The 21,341-nt window shown below is 45.7% G+C and overlaps 1 protein-coding gene across 3 annotated transcripts in view; it reads right to left on the bottom strand.

Moving 5' to 3' along the window:
* Positions 1 to 21,341, bottom strand: part of LOC134579012 (uncharacterized) — a 147,669-nt gene that overhangs the window by 41,614 nt on the left and 84,714 nt on the right. For all 3 annotated transcript variants that reach the window (XM_063438149.1, XM_063438150.1, XM_063438151.1), the window contains 5 exons: positions 10,721 to 10,918; positions 5,901 to 8,202; positions 2,177 to 2,353; positions 1,758 to 1,881; positions 817 to 910 (listed from right to left, as the gene is read on the bottom strand). In XM_063438149.1, coding sequence (XP_063294219.1) covers positions 817 to 910; positions 1,758 to 1,881; positions 2,177 to 2,353; positions 5,901 to 8,202; positions 10,721 to 10,918 — 2,895 coding nt within the window. The remainder of the gene's footprint in view (positions 1 to 816; positions 911 to 1,757; positions 1,882 to 2,176; positions 2,354 to 5,900; positions 8,203 to 10,720; positions 10,919 to 21,341) is intronic.

Here is a 21,341-nt window from a genome sequence, read left to right as displayed (position 1 = left end):
TGATTATGTATTGCGCCCCCCTGATTATGTATTGTGCCCCCTGATTATGTATTGCGCCCCTGATTATGTATTGTGCCCCCTGATTATGTATTGTGCCCCCTGATTATGTATTGCGCCCCTGATTATGTATTGCGCCCCCCTGATTATGTATTGCGCCCCCCTGATTATGTATTGCGCCCCCCTGATTATGTATTGCGCCCCCTGATTATGTATTGCGCCCCCTGATTATGTATTGCGCCCCCTGATTATGTATTGTGCCCCCCTGATTATGTATTGCGCCCCCTGATTATGTATTGCGCCCCCTGATTATGTATTGTGCCCCCTGATTATGTATTGTGCCCCCTGATTATGTATTGCGCCCCCGATTATGTATTGCGCCCCCTGATTATGTATTGCGCCCCCTGATTATGTATTGCGCCCCCCTGATTATGTATTGCGCCCCCCTGATTATGTATTGCGCCCCCTGATTATGTATTGCGCCCCCCTGATTATGTATTGCGCCCCCTGATTATGTATTGCGCCCCCCTGATTATGTATTGCGCCCCCTGATTATGTATTGTGCCCCCCTGATTATGTATTGCGCCCCCCTGATTATGTATTGCGCCCCCCTGATTATGTATTGTGCCCCCTGATTATGTATTGTGCCCATTATTTGTCTCCCTTCATTGTACAGAGAACACGCCTGTCTGATAAGTTCAGTGAGTCTCGCTTGGTTTTTACCTTATATGTCACGATATACTATTGCATTTCCCCCGTTCTTGTCTCCTACACTTTCTCGCCTTATAAGTAAATCCAGTTCTTGGACTTGATACAGACCTGGACCAGATGAAAGGCTTTAAACAGTGCAGGTACCGGGGAGCAGCGCCGTGCATCCACTAATAGTGTGAGCCCCAGGGTTTGGCAATCTCTCCTACAGACACAGAAACGCATACACTTAGAACTAGAGAAAAATAGCCACCTGAAAATGTGTGCATTATACAGAACAGATTGCATTTCGAGGCGCTCTCTCTCTCTCTCTCTATATATATATATATAGAAACCGTTTCTTTCCATTCAGGTATTAGTGCACTAGGACACTGTGACTTTAAGACGTTCGATGCTTTGTTTTGACATTTTAGTGATGATATGGTTTATACTATAGCACGTATTAGCAGTAACTTTGTACAATAAGTTTATACAATGCAGCACAAACAGAAACGTTTGTTATTTGTCGATTACTTTAAGGCAGTAAATAGCCAACAGCCTGCTTGTTAATGTCATTTAATGTATATTGTTTATGTTTTCAGACAGCCCTGAGCAAGATCAAAACGTTGTCAGTGATGAGAACACAATAAAGGTTTGTCACTTTGTTTAAATGAAAAAAAGAATGCAGGAACTGAAATATTTATTGCAAGAAAGAGCCAGATCCTGTGCAGAATTAGCAGAATAATGAATATACACCAATTCAGCCAACTTTCACAAATGAAATAATAAAAAGTTATTCATACATAGATAAAGTCAGCTATTGTCTGAATGTCAATGTATCCGTTTGACTGTGCTCCTGGGAAGTATGAATAAAATCAACGTGTCTCTACGTGTCTGATACGTGGTGTAACACGGAGCTCCTTCAATAGAATGGAACGCACACTATGCATATCCTGACTGGTACTGGGGTTCAGGTGGTGATCCCACACACTGCCACGGCAGGACCCACAAATCACTGCCACGTACCGAGGGACTCCCATACCATTACACGATGATTTGTGGCATTGACCTACCGTGGGATCTTGTGGAAGTATAGCAAGAGGCGCCCCAGTTCAGAAGCATTACAATGCGGATTCAGCCAGCCTGTGTTTCTTGTGTTAATGATCACTACAGCTCGCCCGCTTCGGTCCCGCGTTCCTGTATTACAGGACAGACAGTTAATATTGGGATAAACATGGCCTTCATGCCAGTTAACAGAAATAACAGTGGGCAGGCACACCAAAAGAGGTGGGACAACTAATCCCATTATCCTTACAGAGACTTTTAGTCCCTCTGATGCTCAAAACACACAGAGTGGCTTTCAATATTCTGACTTTATCACCGTGACACGACCTGCCAGGTTTGCAATGATCGAGAATTGTAAAATAAAAGGGAATGAATTAATGGCAGTCACTATCACAGAGGTGCATTGTGGGATTTATTTCCGACTCACCGGGGAAGTACAAGAGCCCGCTCATTAGAATCTCCAGGTTTACATCGTTCCCCAGGGTCAGTGGGGTCTGGCAGGGGTTTCTGATCACGGGGGAGGACACAGGGCTCTGCCACCAGGACAGCAAAGAAACGCACACAGCAGTGTCCTCTGTCGACTTTTGCTGCAAATCCACCTTTTCTGCATACGATATACAGGGAATATAAGAGGGAAACTAAAAACCTCCATTTAGAGAGAATTAACCCCACACCCCGCCAGATATTTCCACATTCCATTCGGTCACCCCCCCCATGTAACAATCACCCCTTACATTCTGTTACACTCCCCCATGTAACAATAACCCCCCCATTCAATTACACTCCCCCATGTAACAATAACCCCCCCATTCTCTTACACCCCCCCTATTCTATTACACTCCCCCACGTAACAATAACCCACCATTCAGTTACACTCCCCCATGTAACAATAACCCCCCATTCTGTTACACTCCCTCATGTAACAATAACCCCCCATTCTGTTACACTCCCCCATGTAACAATAACCCCCCATGTAACAATCACCCCCCACATTCTGTTACACTCCCCCATGTAACAATAACCCCCCCATGCAATTACACTCCCCCATTTAACAATAACCCCCCATTCTGTTACACTCCCCCCATGTAACAATCACCCCTTACATTCTGTTACACTCCCCCATGTAACAATAACCCCCCATTCTGTTACACTCCCCCATTCTATTACACTCCCCCATGTAACAATAAACCCCCCATTCTATTACACTCCCCCATTTAACAATCACCCCTTACATTCTGTTACACTCCCCCATGTAACAATCACCCCTTACATTCTGTTACACTCCCCCCTGTGACAATAACAGCAGTATACCCACTGCACTCTACCCCATCCTGTCGCACTCATACTCATAAAATCATTGATCCATTAAATGTAATGCCCAGTAATGGAGTATGTGGTGATTAACAGTGAATGAGTAATGATGGTTACCTTATGGTGACTAGCAATGACAGCAGAGACTAACATTCTCTCCTTGGTCTCTGTAACCACCTATCTGGTGATATAGAGTAATAAACTACATCTTTATACAGGCAGAACGTGACATAACATGAATATAGAGAAATATAGCCCCCCCCGGCACTGTGAGCATGCCCACCCACCCCCCACACTGTGAGCACGGCCCCCCGGCACTGTGAGCATGCCCACCCACCCCCCACACTGTGAGCACAGCCCCCCGGCACTGTGAGCATGCCCACCGACCCCCCACACTGTGAGCACGGCCCCCCGGCACTGTGAGCATGCCCACCCACCCCCCACACTGTGAGCACGGCCCCCCGGCACTGTGAGCGGTAAATCCCTTTGTGTGCACCCACCAGTCAGGATTTGGAATGTAATATAAAACACGGCCTACTGGAAAATGTTCAAGGACTGGTGTGTGAATCCCTCCACCATGAACGGTGTGTGATACAGCAGGGGTTAATCCCCATCTGTTTTTCACATCCTCCCTAGTTTAGGACGAAATGGCCTTTTCCCATTGATGTGAAGGATAGGTAGGATCACACACAGCTGGAAAGATATTTAGCCAACAATAAAGTGAACCTCATCTATTCCCACAGCTGCTGAACTATTCCGTTTACTGCATAGGATAGCGTGCTACAGATCAGACGTATAGATCCCAGGACAGACAATCACACATATTGCCAATGTAATCCATATATTTACTGAGCCATGGCTTAATAACAGCATGGAACGCAGCATAGCATTATGGGAAATTGTCATGGGACAGCCAGCAGGTGTGTACTGCCACTCCCACAATCCCCAATATAGTGAAACCAGTTTTCTACCCCAATATACAGCTTTTCACGATAGGCTCTATAACGTAGCGTCTTACACCTGTACATGCCCTGAGTACATTAGGAAAAATGCAGAAAGAGACCCTGTCGAACTGCCTAATGCCTGCTTGTGGGAGCCCAGGAGGGGTGGGAGTGGGGGCTGGAGACGTCCTGTGACAGATTACTACAGATCCCATGGCAGGGATTCATTCACCATGGCCACCTCAATCTTTAAGGCTGAATTTATTTCTAACATTGGCCAAGATTGGTGGGATTTACTGACTGATGGCTCTAGTACAACGCTGGCTATGAGACATACGTTCTGTCATCTTCAAAAATAGAACACAGGACTCCCGGAGCACTCACAGTCCACAATGAAAACGACAACGCACAATCAGTAAAATGTATACAAGAAGGTTATTAACAGCCAGGACAGTATGCGGTCTGATTCGTAATAATATTCAGAATACTTTAAAGGGATACCATAGTCACCAAAGCAACTTTAGCTTAATGAAGCCGTTTTGGTGTATAGAACATGCCCCTGCAGTCTCACTGCTCAATTCTCTGCCATTTAGGAGTTAAATCACTTTTGTTTCTGTTAATGCAGCTCTAGCCACACCTCCCCTGGCTGTGACTGACACAGCCTGCATGAAAACAAAATGGTTTCATTTTTAAATCAGATGTAACTTATTTTAGAAGTTTTTAATTCCTGCTCTGTAAATTGAACTTTGATCATGCAGAGTAGGTTCCTGCCGGGTCTAGCAAGCTATTAACAGAGCAGGGTATCAGAAATAAGGGACACTATAGTCACCAGAACACCAACAGCTTATTGAATTTGTTCTGGTGAGTAGAATCATTACCTTCAGGCTTTTTGCTGTAAACACTGTCTTTTCAGAGAAAATGCAGTGTTTACATTACAGCCTAGTGATAACTTCACTGGCCACTCCTCATATGGCTGTTAGAGATCCTTCCTGGGTCATGGCTGCCTAAAATGCATCCACACATTCAGTATCTCCACCCTCTGCATGCAGACACTGAACTTTCCTCATAGAGATTCATTGATTCAATTCATCGCTATGAGGAGATGCTGATTGGCCAGGGCTGTGTTTAAATCATGCTGGCTCTGCCCCTGATCTGCCTCTTTGTCAGTCTTAGCCAATTCTATGGAGAAGCACTGTGATTGGATCAGGCCACCACTTCTGATGATGTCAGCAGACTGCTTGTTTTTCTGAGTCTTACAGCATGCAGAGTTACAGCTTCAGGCCTTGAATACAGTCAGTTTTCGCTATATTTATGGAGGCAAGAGGGGCCCAGGGGGGCTAAATTGTGGTTTTAACACTATAGGGTCAGGAATACATGTTTGTGTTCCTGACTCTATAGTGATCCTTTAAACAGACTGTGCAATAAAGGAAGTGTAAACATTAGATAACTCTTTACAGGAAGTGTTTAGGAGGCTGTGTGGGTCACATGCAGGGAGGTGTGACTAGGGCTGCATTAACAAAGTTTAATTCTTCAATGGCAGAGAATTGAGCAGAGAGACTGCAGGGCCATGATCTATACACCCAAACTGCTTCAATATCTAAAGTTGTTTTGGTGGCTACAGTGTCTCGTTAACACAATAAAACCTCCACCGCCAAGCTATACCAAGTGAGGGCTTTGCACCATATGCACTTCTACCAAGGGTGGTGAATAAAGAATCTGTATTACCTTAACACAAATTACTATTATAAAGAGACCTCACACAGATAAAACACAGGTTTTGTCTGTACCCTACTCAGCCAATTGTTGAGTATAAAGACAGGAATTAAACAGTGAGTAATCTACAAGGTCACTCTAGATATAATACCCTATGATGAAGTGCTGTGCATACCCTGCTTTTACCTGTTACAGAGATGACTTCAGCAGCTCTCCCAGTGTCTGTGCTTCTGCTATTGGCTTCAGCATGTCTCCCAGTGTCAGTGGTTTCGTTTTTGGCTTCAACAGGTCTCCCAGTGTCTGTGAGTCCGTTATTGGCTTCAGCGTGTCTCCCAGTGTCTGTGAGTCCGTTATTGGCTTCAGCGTGTCTCCCAGTGTCTGTGAGTCCGTTATTGGCTTCAGCGTGTCTCCCAGTGTCTGTGAGTCCGTTATTGGCTTCAGCGTGTCTCCCAGTGTCTGTGAGTCCGTTATTGGCTTCAGCGTGTCTCCCAGTGTCTGTGGTTCCGTTATTGGCTTCAGCAAGTCTCCCAGTGTCGGTGGGTTCATTATTGGCTTTAGCATGTCTCCCAGTGTCCGTGGTTCTGTTATTGGCTTCAGCGTGTCTCCCAGTGTCTGTGAGTCCGTTATTGGCTTCAGCATTTCTCCCAGTGTCTGTGGTTCCGTTATTGGCTTCAGCATTTCTCCCAGTGTCTGTGGCTCCGTTATTGGCTTCAGCAAGTCTCCCAGTGTCGGTGGGGTCATTATTGGCTTCAGCAAGTCTCCCAGTGTCGGTGGGTTCATTATTGGCTTCAGCAAGTCTCCCAGTGTCGGTGGGTTCATTATTGCCTTTAGCAAGTCTCCCAGTGTCCGTGGGTCCGTTATTGGGTTGATCTTCGTCTGTCGATACGAGCAGTGTTTCTAATGGCTGCTGCGCTGCTTCTGTCTCGGATAACGTGCCGCTGGTGTCAGACTGTGGGCAAACTGGGACACAATCACTAATGGCGTAATGATCCTCAGTAGAAGATATACATGGGCCTGAGTTAATGTAAACTCCTGTCTCTACAGATAAATTACCTTCACCCAGGATACCCTCTGATTCCCCATTAACCCTTTCATCAGTCTGCGCATACACACTGTAAGCAATAGTGTTCCGTGGATAATGTCCTCCCTCTGCAGCCACAAGCCCAGACTTTTCTAGAACACAGCAGACTTTGGAGGCTTCATTTTCCCCTTTATGGTCAGAGTCGTTTGAATCTGTGAGAGATGAAACATTTTTCTGAAAGTTTTCTGCCAGACCATTCTCATCAGCTACCGAACTTCTCACCAAGGATACAGTTTGGTCAATACTAGTCCGACAGACATGGCTATGGGAGAGCATGTGGTGAGATTGCTCGGTTATCACACTTTGTGGTGTCGGTGACCGCTCCGTGGCAGGATCCTGCAAGGACTTCTTACTGCAGTCTATAGAGTGCCTTTTACATTCCTGTAGAGACAATGACGTGTTAAAATGATCTTTCGTTGAACTTGTCTGTTCACAGTTCTGTGTGTTGACGCCAGTTTCCCTGTGATCACTTTTACTCTGGAGTTTGTTTTTGTCAATAAGTGTGTGGTGGAAATGGTTTGATGGGCCATAAGATATGTCTGCAGGCTCCTGAAACGTGGGCTCTTCTTCCTTACATTCTTCTTTCAGTGTTTGCCTGAATAGACGGTTATATTCCACTATATTTTCTTTAGTATCCATGTTCCGATGGATCAGGTGTGTGCCCATAAAAGGTGCCCTTTTTGCAGGTAGTAGAGGGCAATGTGTTTGAGCCAGAGATGGGCAAACCATTTTTTTGTTGTGTGAACTGCCATCTCCACTCTGTGTCCTTTGGTTGAGCGCTTTGTGTTTGTTTTTGAAATTTAAGGCAATAGACTGGGTAAGAGAGCCCAGCTGTGGTCCTAAACGGGGCACAGAGACATCCGCCAATTCTACATATTCTCCTTCAATATCACTATTTGAGTTCTCTAGTTTTATATCCAAACTGGGGTCCATGGTAATGTGGTTCGCCTCATCTTCCTTATGATGGATGGTCAAGTTCTCCCCACGTAGCAGAGGTGCCTCTTCGTGGGCTGCAGGGCAGGTGTCAGAGATTGTAGTTGTCTTTTCAATAAACTCTGGGTGCACAATGCTATCCCATGGCACCCTGAAAAGTTGCTCGTCAGACGTCAAGAGGCAGTTTTCCAGAGACGTCCCCATTCTGCCAGAATTGATGAACTCCAGCCATTCCAAGGTGAAGATGGAGCTGTAAGACACGTCTGGGAGAACCAGCTCCTCGACGTTATGCTGATCATGAGCAAGGCATTTCAGAACAACACGTGGAGTCTTCCTGAGATAAGGCACAACTTGCAGGTAAAAGTCCCCCGGCTGGAGGAGCCTCCAGTCTATTGATGCCAGTTGCAATACAATCTTGTCCTGAATGCAGAGCGGCCAGCCGGCGTGCCGAAACAGCAACCCGCAATACTGCAGCTGTCAGAGGGAAAGAGAGAGCGAAGGTTACTGGTGAAAAACTTTTCTTGAATCCTAGTCATCTACTTAAACACCAACCATAATAAGTATCTACAAGCAGGCACAGAGAGAAAAACAACAATGGAAATCAGAGGAATAACGTTTGATGCAAAGCATCTTATTCAGCTTTTCCAGTTCACCTGACGTGTCTGATTTAATTACACAGAGAGATTATAGAGAATCTCAGTGATTATACAGAGCCGGGCAATCCACCTTCCAAGCACAGAGCCTGGACTCCCCCTGAACCTCCCCCCATATTACATGTTACAATGTTTACCTCCCCCATGTTACATGTTACAATGTTTACCTCCCCCCAATATTACATGTTACAATGTTTTCCTCCCCCCATATTACGTTACAATGTTTACCTCCCCCATGTTACATATTACAATGTTTACCTCCCGCCTAGTTACATGTTACAATGTTTACCTCCCGCCAAGTTACATGTTACAATGTTTACCTCCCGCCAAGTTACATGTTACAATGTTTACCTCCCGCCTAGTTACATGTTACAATGTTTACCTCCCCCATGTTGCATGTTACAATTTTAACCCCCCCCTTGTTAGATATTACAATGTTTACATCCCCTTTGTTACATATTACAGTGTTTACCTCCCCATGTTACATATTAGTGTTTACCTCCCCATGTTACATATTAGTGTTTACCTCCCCATGTTACATATTAGTGTTTACCTCCCCATGTTACATATTAGTGTTTACCTCCCCATGTTACATATTAGTGTTTACCTCCCCATGTTACATATTAGTGTTTACCTCCCCATGTTACATATTAGTGTTTACCTCCCCATGTTACATATTACAATGTTTACCTCCCCCATTTTGCAATGTTTACCTCCCCCTTGTTAGATATTACAATGTTTACCTCCCCGATTTTTGCAATGTTTACCTCCCCCTTGTTACTTATTACAATGTTTACCTCCCCCTAGTTACATATTGCAATGTTTACCTCCCCCAATGTTTACCTCCCCCAGTTACATATTACAATGTTTACCTCCCCATGTTACATATTACAATGTTTACCTCCCCCTAGTTACATATTACAATGTTTACCTCCCCCTAGTTACTTATTACAATGTTTACCTCCCCCTAGTTACTTATTACAATGTTTACCTCCCCCTAGTTACTTATTACAATGTTTACCTCCCCCTAGTTACATATTACAATGTTTACCTCCCCCTAGTTACTTATTACAATGTTTACCTCCCGCTAGTTACTTATTACAATGTTTACCTCCCCCTAGTTACTTATTACAATGTTTACCTCCCCCAATGTTTACCTCCCCCTAGTTACATATTGCAATGTTTACCTCCCCCTAGTTACATATTGCAATGTTTACCTCCCCCAATGTTTATCTCCCCCTTGTTACATTTTACAATGTTTATCTCCCCCTAGTTACATATTACAATGTTTACCTCCCCCAATGTTTATCTCCCCCTTGTTACATTTTACAATGTTTACCTCCCCCTGGTTACATATTACAATGTTTACCTCCCCCTAGTTACATTTTACAATGTTTACCTCCCCCAATGTTTACCTCCCCCTAGTTACATATTGCAATGTTTACCTCCCCCTAGTTACATATTGCAATGTTTACCTCCCCCAATGTTTATCTCCCCCTTGTTACATTTTACAATGTTTATCTCCCCCTAGTTACATATTACAATGTTTACCTTCCCCAATGTTTATCTCCCCCTTGTTACATTTTACAATGTTTACCTCCCCCTGGTTACATATTACAATGTTTACCTCCCCCTAGTTACATTTTACAATGTTTACCTCCCCCAATGTTTACCTCCCCCTAGTTACATATTACAATGTTTACCTCCCCCTAGTTACATTTTACAATGTTTACCTCCCCCTAGTTACTTATTACAATGTTTACCTCCCCCAATGTTTACCTCCCCCTAGTTACATTTTACAATGTTTACCTCCCCCAATGTTTACCTCCCCCTAGTTACATTTTACAATGTTTACCTCCCCCTAGTTACATATTACAATGTTTACCTCCCCCTAGTTACTTATTACAATGTTTACCTCCTCCTAGTTACATATTACAATGTTTACCTCCCCCTAGTTACATATTACAATGTTTACCTCCCTCTAGTTACATATTACAATGTTTACCTCCCCCATGGACCTTAGAGTAGCTCTATATTGTACCCCAAACCTGCCATTGTACTGCAGCTGATTCACCAATCTGGGAATTCTGGAGAACGGCATGGTTTATGCTGAGTAGAAATAGCCGTGAATTTTTCCAGCTGTTTTGGTCGAATTCACTTGTCAGTTCTTCATCATTCCCAGTTAAGTGAATAACCGCACACGCTCACAGGAATTGCATGTTAGTAAACCCTATCCCACGGGTTTTATAGGATAACTGGGCACTGTGGGACTCTACACAATTAAATTAACCCTTCACTTAGCAAAGTATAAGGTCAATAAACAGTCATGTGAGACTCACACAGGCCTCTTGCTGTAACCCCTGCAGGATGCGTTTGGCAGGGATCAGGAAATCGATGAGATAACTGAGACCGTCCCCACGGTACGTCTTTTCCACCACATCCAGGACTTGGCACAACACTGTGGCAGCGGTCAGCTCGAACGGCGGGTACAAGGAGGAGAGCGTCTTCTGGATACAACTGTCTAGAGATTCGGAATCCTACAGAGAAAGACAAGGACAAAACTGCTTACATCATCTCTTCCAAATGGAGAAAGCCCAGCTAGGCTTCCAACAAGGGACATACTGGACCCAGCATGTCCTGCTCCAAACAGCACTAGTGCCATAACAAGGGGAAAACAAGGATGAGCGAAGCATTCTGCTAGAGGGTTCAGTGAGAGGCAAAAGGAGGAAGCACGGGGCCAGAGGGGAAGACGGTACGGGGTCAGAGAGGGACAACATGAATTAAAGAATGAAGAACATCCGGTGTAGACAGAATATACAGCGCAGTGACATCACCGGGTTCTCTGCCATGTTACATTACGATATATACAGCGCAGTGACATCACCGGGTTCTCTACCATGTTACATTACTATACAGCGCAGTGACATCACCGGGTTCTCTACCATGTTACATTACTATACAGCGCAGTGACATCACCGGGTTCTCTGCCATGTTACATTACGATATATACAGCGCAGTGACATCACCGCGCTAATTCTACACCAATTAAAGTTATAATCCACATTATTAAAAGGCTCTCTGAGTGCAGGTGATATTACAGACCCTCCTCTTTTTATTTTTTGCTTTTAATAATCTTAAATGTGTTTAATAGATTGCTTACCCCCGCAGGGTTTACAGTTCTTGCGAGCGCACTCCATGCACTAACAATCCTTAACTTATCATTGAAGTCACGTTCCCAGACCCATGTGACACCTTCAGACAAAGACCCTCAGCAATATGATATTACAATTAATGTCTTCCACTGAAACAATGAGCAGGAGGGAGGGAGGGCTCTGGTTACATATTTTAATTACTTTCGTTCACAGTCGCAATGAGATATGCTCATGGAGGTTACATAGCTGAAAAGAGACTTTTCATCAAGTTCAGCCTTCATTACCTGCTACAGGTGTGGTGGTTTCAAACACCCTGTACACACAGAATATGGTGCTCCACCTGGCCTGCCTAAGGGAGCAGCACTATTATATAGGGTCTCCCCCTACATACCAAATTCCTTCCCTCCACTCATGACCACCTGTCCCATACTTCAACAGTATATTGTTAATTAAACACACACATGCTTTCAGTTATCATTTCCTACAGCGATATGTTAAACTGACTGCCCCCAAGCTTACAGTGTTCATTGATAAAAAGATCAGGACTTTCCCCGTTCTGCTGCGAATTCTCAGCAGCAACAATATGAGACTAATTCTGCTTTTATCAGAGATTACTAGAATTAGTGGGCATGTGTGATGGCACCCACCTGTGCCACAATGCCTAGTGCTCAATTGTATCGAGCACCAACACGCAGAGACTTGTAAAGACAATCTCCTGGCCAGCACCAACACCCAGAGACTTGTAAAGACAATCTCCTGGCCAGCACCAACACCCAGAGACTTGTAAAGACAATCTCCTGGCCAGCACCAACACGCAGAGACTTGTAAAGACAATCTCCTGGCCAGCACCAACACCCAGAGACTTGTAAAGACAATCCCCTGGCCAGCACCAACACCCAGAGACTTGTAAAGACCATCTCCTGGCCAGCACCAACACGCAGAGACTTGTAAAGACAATCTCCTGGCCAGCACCAACACGCAGAGACTTGTAAAGACAATCTCCTGGCCAGCACCAACACTCTGGCCAGGAGATTGTCTTTACAAGTCTCAGATCAATATTAAAAAAAAATAAAAATAAATCAGTAACAGTCAGGAGCCACATCGATCCCCAAATCGGTCCATCCAGGTTGCAAGGAATACAATGTAACGCCCTCACAATGTGTGAAAACTAAACACAAGGTAGGGCAGCTATACCGACCCACGCCTCTGGGACCTGAAAGGGGACAAGTAAACCGTTCACAGACTCCTCCTCTGTGCCTGAAGGATAATGGAGTAAGAACAACTCTTTAATTTGATTATTTCCCAGGTAGAGAAAATATACAATATTTGCATACATCATAAAACACATTTTAATATTTCAGAACCCCACGAAAGTCACATCACCGAATAGCTGGGAACTGAGCGCCCACGTTGTAAAAATATCACTCAGATCCATTCGGTGGTTTGGGAACGCCATTAGAGTGAAGTTTTGACCAGTTGGCCACAAGGTGAAGCCCCAAAACAGTTCCAGGGAAATTCAGGCTCGACCTGTCTTCTTTCGGGGGTTCTCATATGAATACCAACGAAGGCTCCCCCTAGCTGTTAGCATACGAATGTTCCCTCTGTTCTGTAGTTTAGGTCTCCTGAACGCCGCTCTCTTACTGGTTCGGGAAGTCGAATGAGCAGCAGTATCAGTTTACCGGGTGTTCGTGGGGTAGAGGAGCCGAAATTAGTTTCAGGTAGTCGATGACAATGTACCGCTGCCCATGTTCGAGAGACAAAATGGCCCTAATACTAATGGCGGCCACACAGGGGAAACACTTTCTTTAACAAGCAATTTGTGGTTAGCAGCCAGGGGTGGTCGGTGATTAAATGATGCGAACCCAGAGACCACACAGATGGTTGGATCCCTGTCAAACATTGTTATAAGCTCCGCCCTTTGCACCTGTGTCAGATTAGAGAGCCTCTCCTCAGCTGCAATGTGTGCCCTGATAGTGCCAGGACTGAAATGGATTGTCACTCCAATAGCTCAATCTTTCATATGCTTAAAAATATTAAAAATAAAAAAAAGTTGAGCACAATGTGTAATATCCCTTTAAACATGGGGCCCCTCTCACACCATAGCCGTTGTGACTGACTGCCTGGCACCCCGACTGGGTACCTCCGTTAATCGCTGCTTCCTAGTAATCCTTTAGTACCATAAGCACCGCACAGGACGCCAAAACCACCATAACCCCACAAACCGCCGCAGCTTGGTTGTGGTCTCGCTGTCCTCCACCAACCCTGGACCCAACTTCCAGTGGCTAGACCTCTCCTAGTCCAGAGAGCAAAGCAGGCTGCTCTTACAAGAGAAAGTATGGTGATCCAAGGGAGTGTAGTGATTATAGCAGAGTGAATATAGCTCTCCAATCCCCCAAACATGAGCCCTTCATGAAGGGGCAAGACGTTCTGTATAATGGCAGCCACAACTGGCCTTATATGCAGGTCCCCATGCAAGGGGTTTCCGGTTACATATTCCAGGGGCACTCCCCCCTGGACCTGAGAGTAGACTACAGTAAAACATACACATGATTACATTGTCTCTCAGGTCCAGGACACTCCCACACAAAATAAGATAATCCTTCCCTTGTGCCTGGGAGATAATTGAGTCAGGAACTGTACTAAACTCAATTATCTCCAGGCACAGAAAACATACATTTTACAATACCCAAAAAGTTCCCCCAAAACACATGAAAACCCCACGAACGTCATATCCCCCGATAGCCCCGATCTGGGGGACCAACATATTAAAAAATCAGGCAGATCAGTCTAGGGGTTCGGGATTTCCATGGAAGTCATAATTTGACCGACCGCACATGAGGCTTCTGCCCAAAACAGTTCCAGAGAATCAGGGCTTGCGGTCGGTCTAGTTCAGTAGTGTAAAACCCGAACAAACTACCGAACATATTCAATAGTCTTACCCTGGAGCTTGTTCACCTTATTTGTGGGAACGTTTCCACCAAACAGCACCCTTCTAAGTTGTGTAGAATCGAACAAAGGTGATCCTGGAAGTCCAGCGGTGTTCGGGAGTATCAGTGTCCGAAAACAGTTCCATGAACTTGACGACTAAACAACGACTAAACACCACTACCTCATGGTCGAACAGGGGCCACTCAGACGAACACTTAGAACACTGCGGTGGAAAGTGTTAAACTGTCAATTAGGCTTAACAAGCTCTCGGGTGGTCTGAGGTTTGTGCCCTTGTTCGGTTCCAAAACCAAATATAAAATCCCTTGAACCGGTTCACTTAGTTTTTTTAAAGTGCCCATAGTCTTTTGGTAGGAGGCTGGCAAACATGCCCCTCGAAGAACACATGACGAGGCTCAGTTCGTCACAGCCGCAAACATGGGGCCATGTCACATTAGCTGCATATTTGGGCCCTTCGTGCATACCCCCCCCCCCCCCAGCCGTGTATCTGGCACACTCCTTCCCCCACACCCTCAGCGGCACGCTGGCCGAGCAGATGGACATATTTCACACGTTAGAGAGTGTGAAATGAAGCATTAGGATTCTGGACAGGAGTGTGAGTTAGCAGCCAGTCACTCGGTGCCAAGTAAGGCCCATAACACTCACTTTGTGACAGTCACCAGACAAGGACGCTGTCTGTGCCCATAACACTCACTGTGTGACAGTCACCAGACAAGGACGCTGTCTGTGCCCATAACACTCACTGTGTGACAGTCACCAGACAAGGGACGCTGTCTGCGCATATGACACTCACTGTGTGACAGTCACCAGACAAGGTGCGCTGTCTGCGCCCATAACACTCACTGTGTGACAGTCACCAGACAAGGGACGCTGTCTGCGCATATGACACTCACTGTGTGACAGTCACCAGACAAGGGACGCTGTCTGCGCCCATAACACTCACTGTGTGACAGTCACCAGACAAGGGACGCTGTCTGCGCCCATAACACTCGCTGTGTGACAGTCACCAGACAAGGGACGCTGTCTGCGCCCATAACACTCGCCGTGTGACAGTCACCAGACAAGGTGCGCTGTCTGCGCCCATAACACTCACTGTGTGACAGTCACCAGACAAGGGACGCTGTCTGCGCCCATAACACTCGCCGTGTGACAGTCACCAGACAAGGGACGCTGTCTGCGCCCATAACACTCGCCGTGTGACAGTCACCAGACAAGGGACGCTGTCTGCAGCCATAACACTCGCCGTGTGACAGTCACCAGACAAGGGACGCTGTCTGTGCCATGACAACATGCCGCCAGCTGTTAGATGATCTTCGTAAATAATGGTGTCTACACGTGAACCGCGATGGGCGTCAACCTGACAGATTATTCATTTACAGCGATACAATGAATCCTGGGAATATCCTGGGTAGAACACACAGGAAGGGCTGTCAGTCCAATCAACATTTCTCACTGCTTGCTACATAAAGGGGCACAGAGTAAGTAAGCTGTGGTATTTCACTGCAGGGGTGGAATCGAAGCCATGACGTGGATAAGGAGACCCATCACTTTGCTGAACAATTGTTTACTGTTACGGTGACATTTATTCAGACCCCAAACAAACATTCTGTGTTTTTATAGCAAATTTTATTTCCCATGAACTCAATGATCAGAGGGATGGCGGCCAGCAGGAAACCATCAATAACTATTCATACAATACTGACACCTCCTTCTGCTTCACTCGATGGTAAATACCAGCAACCAGCCACATTGGGAGAGGGGGTGCGGGGGGGGTAAACTGTCACACAGCAACTGCCCTATTCAGCCGTAAATATTTGCAAAGCCTTCTGCACCTTTCACTGTCCATTGACGGGCTAAAATAATAATAAGTAACACCTACTACGGGCACCAGATGCTACCTGGAAACCATAGTTAAAACCCCATTAATACAAGCATGCTGCCCCATTCAGGGGGTAAATAACGACATATCCTTCTGCCCCATTCAGGGGTAAATAATGACATATCCTTCTGTCCCATTCAGAGGGTAAAGAATGACATATCCTTCTGCCCCATTCAGGGGGTAAATACAGACATATCCTTCTGCCCCATTCAGGGGGTAAATAACGACATATCCTTCTGCCCCATTCAGGGGGTAAATACAGACAAATCCTTCTGCCCCATTCAGGGGGTAAATAATGACATATCCTTCTGCCCCATTCAGGGGGTAAATAACGACATATCCTTCTGCCCCATTCAGGGGGTAAATACAGACATATCCTTCTGCCCCATTCAGGGGGTAAATAACGACATATCCTTCTGCCCCATTCAGGGGGTAAAGAATGACATATCCTTCTGCCCCATTCAGGGGGTAAAGAATGACATATCCTTCTGCCCCATTCAGGGGGTAAAGAATGACATATCCTTCTGCCCCATTCAGGGGTAAATAATGACATATCCTTCTGCCCCATTCAGGGGGTAAAGAATGACATATCCTTCTGCCCATTCAGGGGTAAATAATGACATATCCTTCTGCCCCATTCAGGGGTAAATAATGACATATCCTTCTGCCCCATTCAGGGGTAAATAATGACATATTCTTCTGCCCCATTCAGGGGTAAATAATGACATATCCTTCTGCCCCATTCAGGGGTAAATAATGACATATCCTTCTGCCCCATTCAGGGGTAAATAATGACATATCCTTCTGCCCCATTCAGGGGTAAATAATGACATATCCTTCTGCCCCATTCAGGGGTAAATAATGACATATCCTTCTGCCCCATTCAGGGGTAAAGAATGACATATCCTTCTGCCCCATTCAGGGGTAAAGAATGACATATCCTTCTGCCCCATTCAGGGGGTAAAGAATGACATATCCTTCTGCCCCATTCAGGGGGTAAAGAATGACATATCCTTCTGCCCCATTCAGGGGGTAAAGAATGACATATCCTTCTGCCCCATTCAGGGGGTAAAGAATGACATATCCTTCTGCCCCATTCAGGGGGTAAAGAATGACATATCCTTCTGCCCCATTCAGGGGTAAATAATGACATATCCTTCTGCCCCATTCAGGGGTAAATAACATATCCTTCTGCCCCATTAAGGGGTAAATAATGCACGTTTTTAGTTCTAGTAGAATGAGATGGTCCGAGAGTAGTTTAAGCAAGGATTAATGCGAGCTAGGCCAATCCTATCTAGCTATGTGTAGGTGAGTATGCACAGGTGAGTAGATTATAATTCTAGCTAGACAGGTAAAGGGGAGTAGATTATCATGCTAGCTAGACAGGTAAAGTTGAGTAGATTATCATGCTAGCTAGGCAGGTAAAGGTGAGTCGATTATCATGCTAGCTAGGCAGGTAAAGGTGAGTCGATTATCATGCTAGCTAGACAGGTAAAGGTGAGTAGATTATCATGCTAGCTAGGCAGGTAAAGGTGCGTAGATTATCATGCTAGCTAGGCAGGTAAAGGTGAGTAGATTATCATGCTAGCTAGGCAGGTAAAGGTGAGTAGATTATCATGCTAGCTAGACAGGTAAAGGTGAGTAGATTATCATGCTAGCTAGGCAGGTAAAGGTGAGTAGATTATCATGCTAGCTAGGCAGGTAAAGGTGAGTAGATTATCATGCTAGCTAGGCAGGTAAAGGTGAGTAGATTATCATGCTAGCTAGACAGGTAAAGGTGAGTAGATTATCATGCTAGCTAGACAGGTAAAGGTGAGTAGATTATCTTGCTAGCTAGGCAGGTAAAGGTGAGTAGATTATCATGCTAGCTAGGCAGGTAAATGTGAGTAGATTATCATGCTAGCTAGGCAGGTAAAGGTGAGTAGATTATCATGCTAGCTAGGCAGGTAAATGTGAGTAGATTATCATGCTAGCTAGGCAGGTAAATGTGAGTAGATTATCATGCTAGCTAGGCAGGTAAAGGTGAGTAGATTATCATGCTAGCTAGACAGGTAAATGTGAGTAGATTATCATGCTAGCTAGGCAGGTAAAGGTGAGTAGATTATCATGCTAGCTAGGCTAGTAAAGGTGAGTAGATTATCATGCTAGCTAGGCAGGTAAAGGTGAGTAGATTATCATGCTAGCTAGACAGGTAAATGTGAGTAGATTATCATGCTAGCTAGACAGGTAAATGTGAGTAGATTATCATGCTAGCTAGACAGGTAAATGTGAGTAGATTATCATGCTAGCTAGGCAGGTAAAGGTGAGTCAGTATGTTAGACCATGCAAGCTTGGATACCAGGATGTGTAAATGTGGTGTGAAGCAGCAAAGTGAGGGTGTTCGGCAAACTAAACATTTGTTTTGACAGATCGGTTTCATATAACTAGCCTACTCCTCGTTGGGGTTAGTATGGTAATTAAGCCTACATAGACCGGAAAGCTTCAGATAGCATTAAAATCCGCTGGACTTTGGGCACTCAATCAATACTACAGCAATGCTTGGCAATGAGAGCTGTGTAAAATCACATGTGAACAAACAAACGAAGAAACAAAAGTACATTTTTCATCCGCAAAGAATTAAGGGTCTCATGTTGGGCATAGCATGTTACTCTGTGTCTCTGGTTGCAGGTTTGGGTACCCGGTTAGCCGATCCCCCAACAGCGGGAGAGGTGGTTCCAGTGTAGGAAGGTCTCAGTGCAGTGAGTAGTATCTACCCAAATGCAGCAGTACAGGGCTAACCTCCAGCCCCAGGCCTGTGTGAGGGCCAGCATCACTGGTCCATGGACTTGGGTGCACTTCAGGACCACATCCTTCCTCTGTCTGGGGTGTGCAGAGGGTCATGGTGTTCCACGCCGCTTATGGCGGATGATCCTCCGCTTGTGTGGCAGATGCAGGGAGGCAGTGCCTCGAGAGGCTCTTGGCCCAGGAGGTGAGTAGTTGGTTGTGTGGGTTGATTGCCCAGAGAGGTCCCGTCCCGCTTCATTAGCAAGTCACTCCCGCTTTCCTCTTGCTGCTCACATAGATTGGCGTGAGCACGCCTTTGTATTTTCTGCCAGAAGGTGTCAAACAGCTCATCTAGGGGCAACAAGGTGTGTTCCAAGGAGCCATAGTGGGGTCTGTGAGTTAGGTCCAGGGCCTGCGTGCCTGGTGGATTGGCAGTCTTCATTTTGGACCCACAGCCCTGACTATGCGTCACTGATCTTCCAGTAGAATCACGATGCACAAGCCAAGTTAGCAGTCTCAGGGCGTCCAGTGGGGACCGGGATATCCCCCACGGGTCCAGAAGGGGGGGGGGAGGGGGGGAAGAGGAGGGGGGCAGGAGCACAGCAGTTCCAAGTAGTGGGTGAAGGAGCAGGGACTCTGTCCTGAGTAGGCCTAAGCATTATGCCCGGGGGGGTGATAGTCGCTATTAAAGTCTCCGTGAGGTCGGGCAAGCAACCCCAACTAAGGTAGTGCAGAGCTGCGAGTCTCTTTTCTCGATCGGAGTTAGCACCCCAAAATCGGTAAGATTTGCAGGAGCCCAGGAAACACACATTTGCTCAGCTAGCAAGCCAAGCCCCCCAGTGAGGTGATTCTAGTGGGGTCCTAATCACACTTGGGGTCCTATCCCCTAAACAGGGAACTAGGGAGAGCTGACCGTACTGCAGGTTTCAGGACACAGAGAGGAATAATAGCCCAAGTGAAGAATTTCTACCTGTCTCCCCAGATCACAGTCTAGTGAATAAGCCCCGTCCATGTGTGAAAGGAGGGAGCTATCCAAATCACCGCAGACCCAACCAGCATGTACCTCACACGTATTTCCCCAGACAAATATTTCCCTGAATGTGAGACATGGCCGCCCACGCCTGCACCACGGAATATGGAAATGGATATGCAAAACTTAACCCATCGCCTGCCAGTGGCACCTGCATCAAATACCAAGGCATTGTAAGCAAAGTCTCCCCTGTCTACAGCGCTAATCACTTTGTTTCTCTTCCTACAGCATCCCACCCACTGTCTCACCATCAGAGTACTAACTAACCCAGCTTCAAGGTCAACGGGGGCAGCTATTCACGAAGGTTGGGGAATTCACTGCACTGAAAACCGCATGGTGCATTAAAGAACGAACCAACCACTAAAATCTGCCTGTGGCACATTGTGCGAGACACCAGACAAACTGCATGTTTAGACATTCACCTGTGCCAGGGGGTCACGCTGAAAGTGGAGTGATTTACAGAACACAGACTGAAATAGCCAGGAATTAAATAATATCCCTGGGCTAACAAGCTGCACATTCTGGGTAAATCAGACAACAACTCACTGTTTAGTGAATAACTCCCCTTGTATGACAAGTGGATGTAAAACACACATATGGCTTATTTTAAAGGATTTTAACGTAAAAGCAATTATCAACATGAAGCTTAGAAAGCCCTGAACCAGCCAAACTGTGACATTTATTATTCATTAAAGCAAAGTGGGACTAGGTCCATGTGTCCATCCAGTAATACCAGTAACCGACTCACGCAGGACTGACTGTGATAAACTTCTCTTCCAAATATCTGGAGTAACCGTGCTCTGCGGTTCTGAGATCTAACAAACATTATTGTGTGTTAAGAGCTGTACCCACACAATAAGGGTAATACCAGTGTGTTTAATCTCAGATCAAGCGGAGTGTCAGCCACTGAAACCGGTCGGATGGGTCTAGCGTGGAGCTGCCAATACTGACTGGGTGACCCACCAGCAGCCCCCATCGCTGGGATTATCTGCTACCCCTCAAAAACATGGGAGTTCACAAAGAGGGTGGGATAGGGTTAATTTACTAAACAGCGCGTTCTCTACATGTGACAAGCCCTGGGGATTTATTCCAGATTGTAAAATTCTGACTAGTTCAGCCAAGCTGGGAGTATAGTGTTAAAATAAACTATTTAAGGCCACATTTTGCAATTGAGTTTTCCCATTGGCTAT

This window comes from Pelobates fuscus, chromosome 12, assembly GCF_036172605.1.
Source record: "Pelobates fuscus isolate aPelFus1 chromosome 12, aPelFus1.pri, whole genome shotgun sequence".
Taxonomy (NCBI): Eukaryota; Metazoa; Chordata; class Amphibia; order Anura; family Pelobatidae; genus Pelobates; species Pelobates fuscus.
Note: the sequence above shows the minus strand (reverse complement) of the source record. Positions and strands in the feature narration are given on the sequence as shown.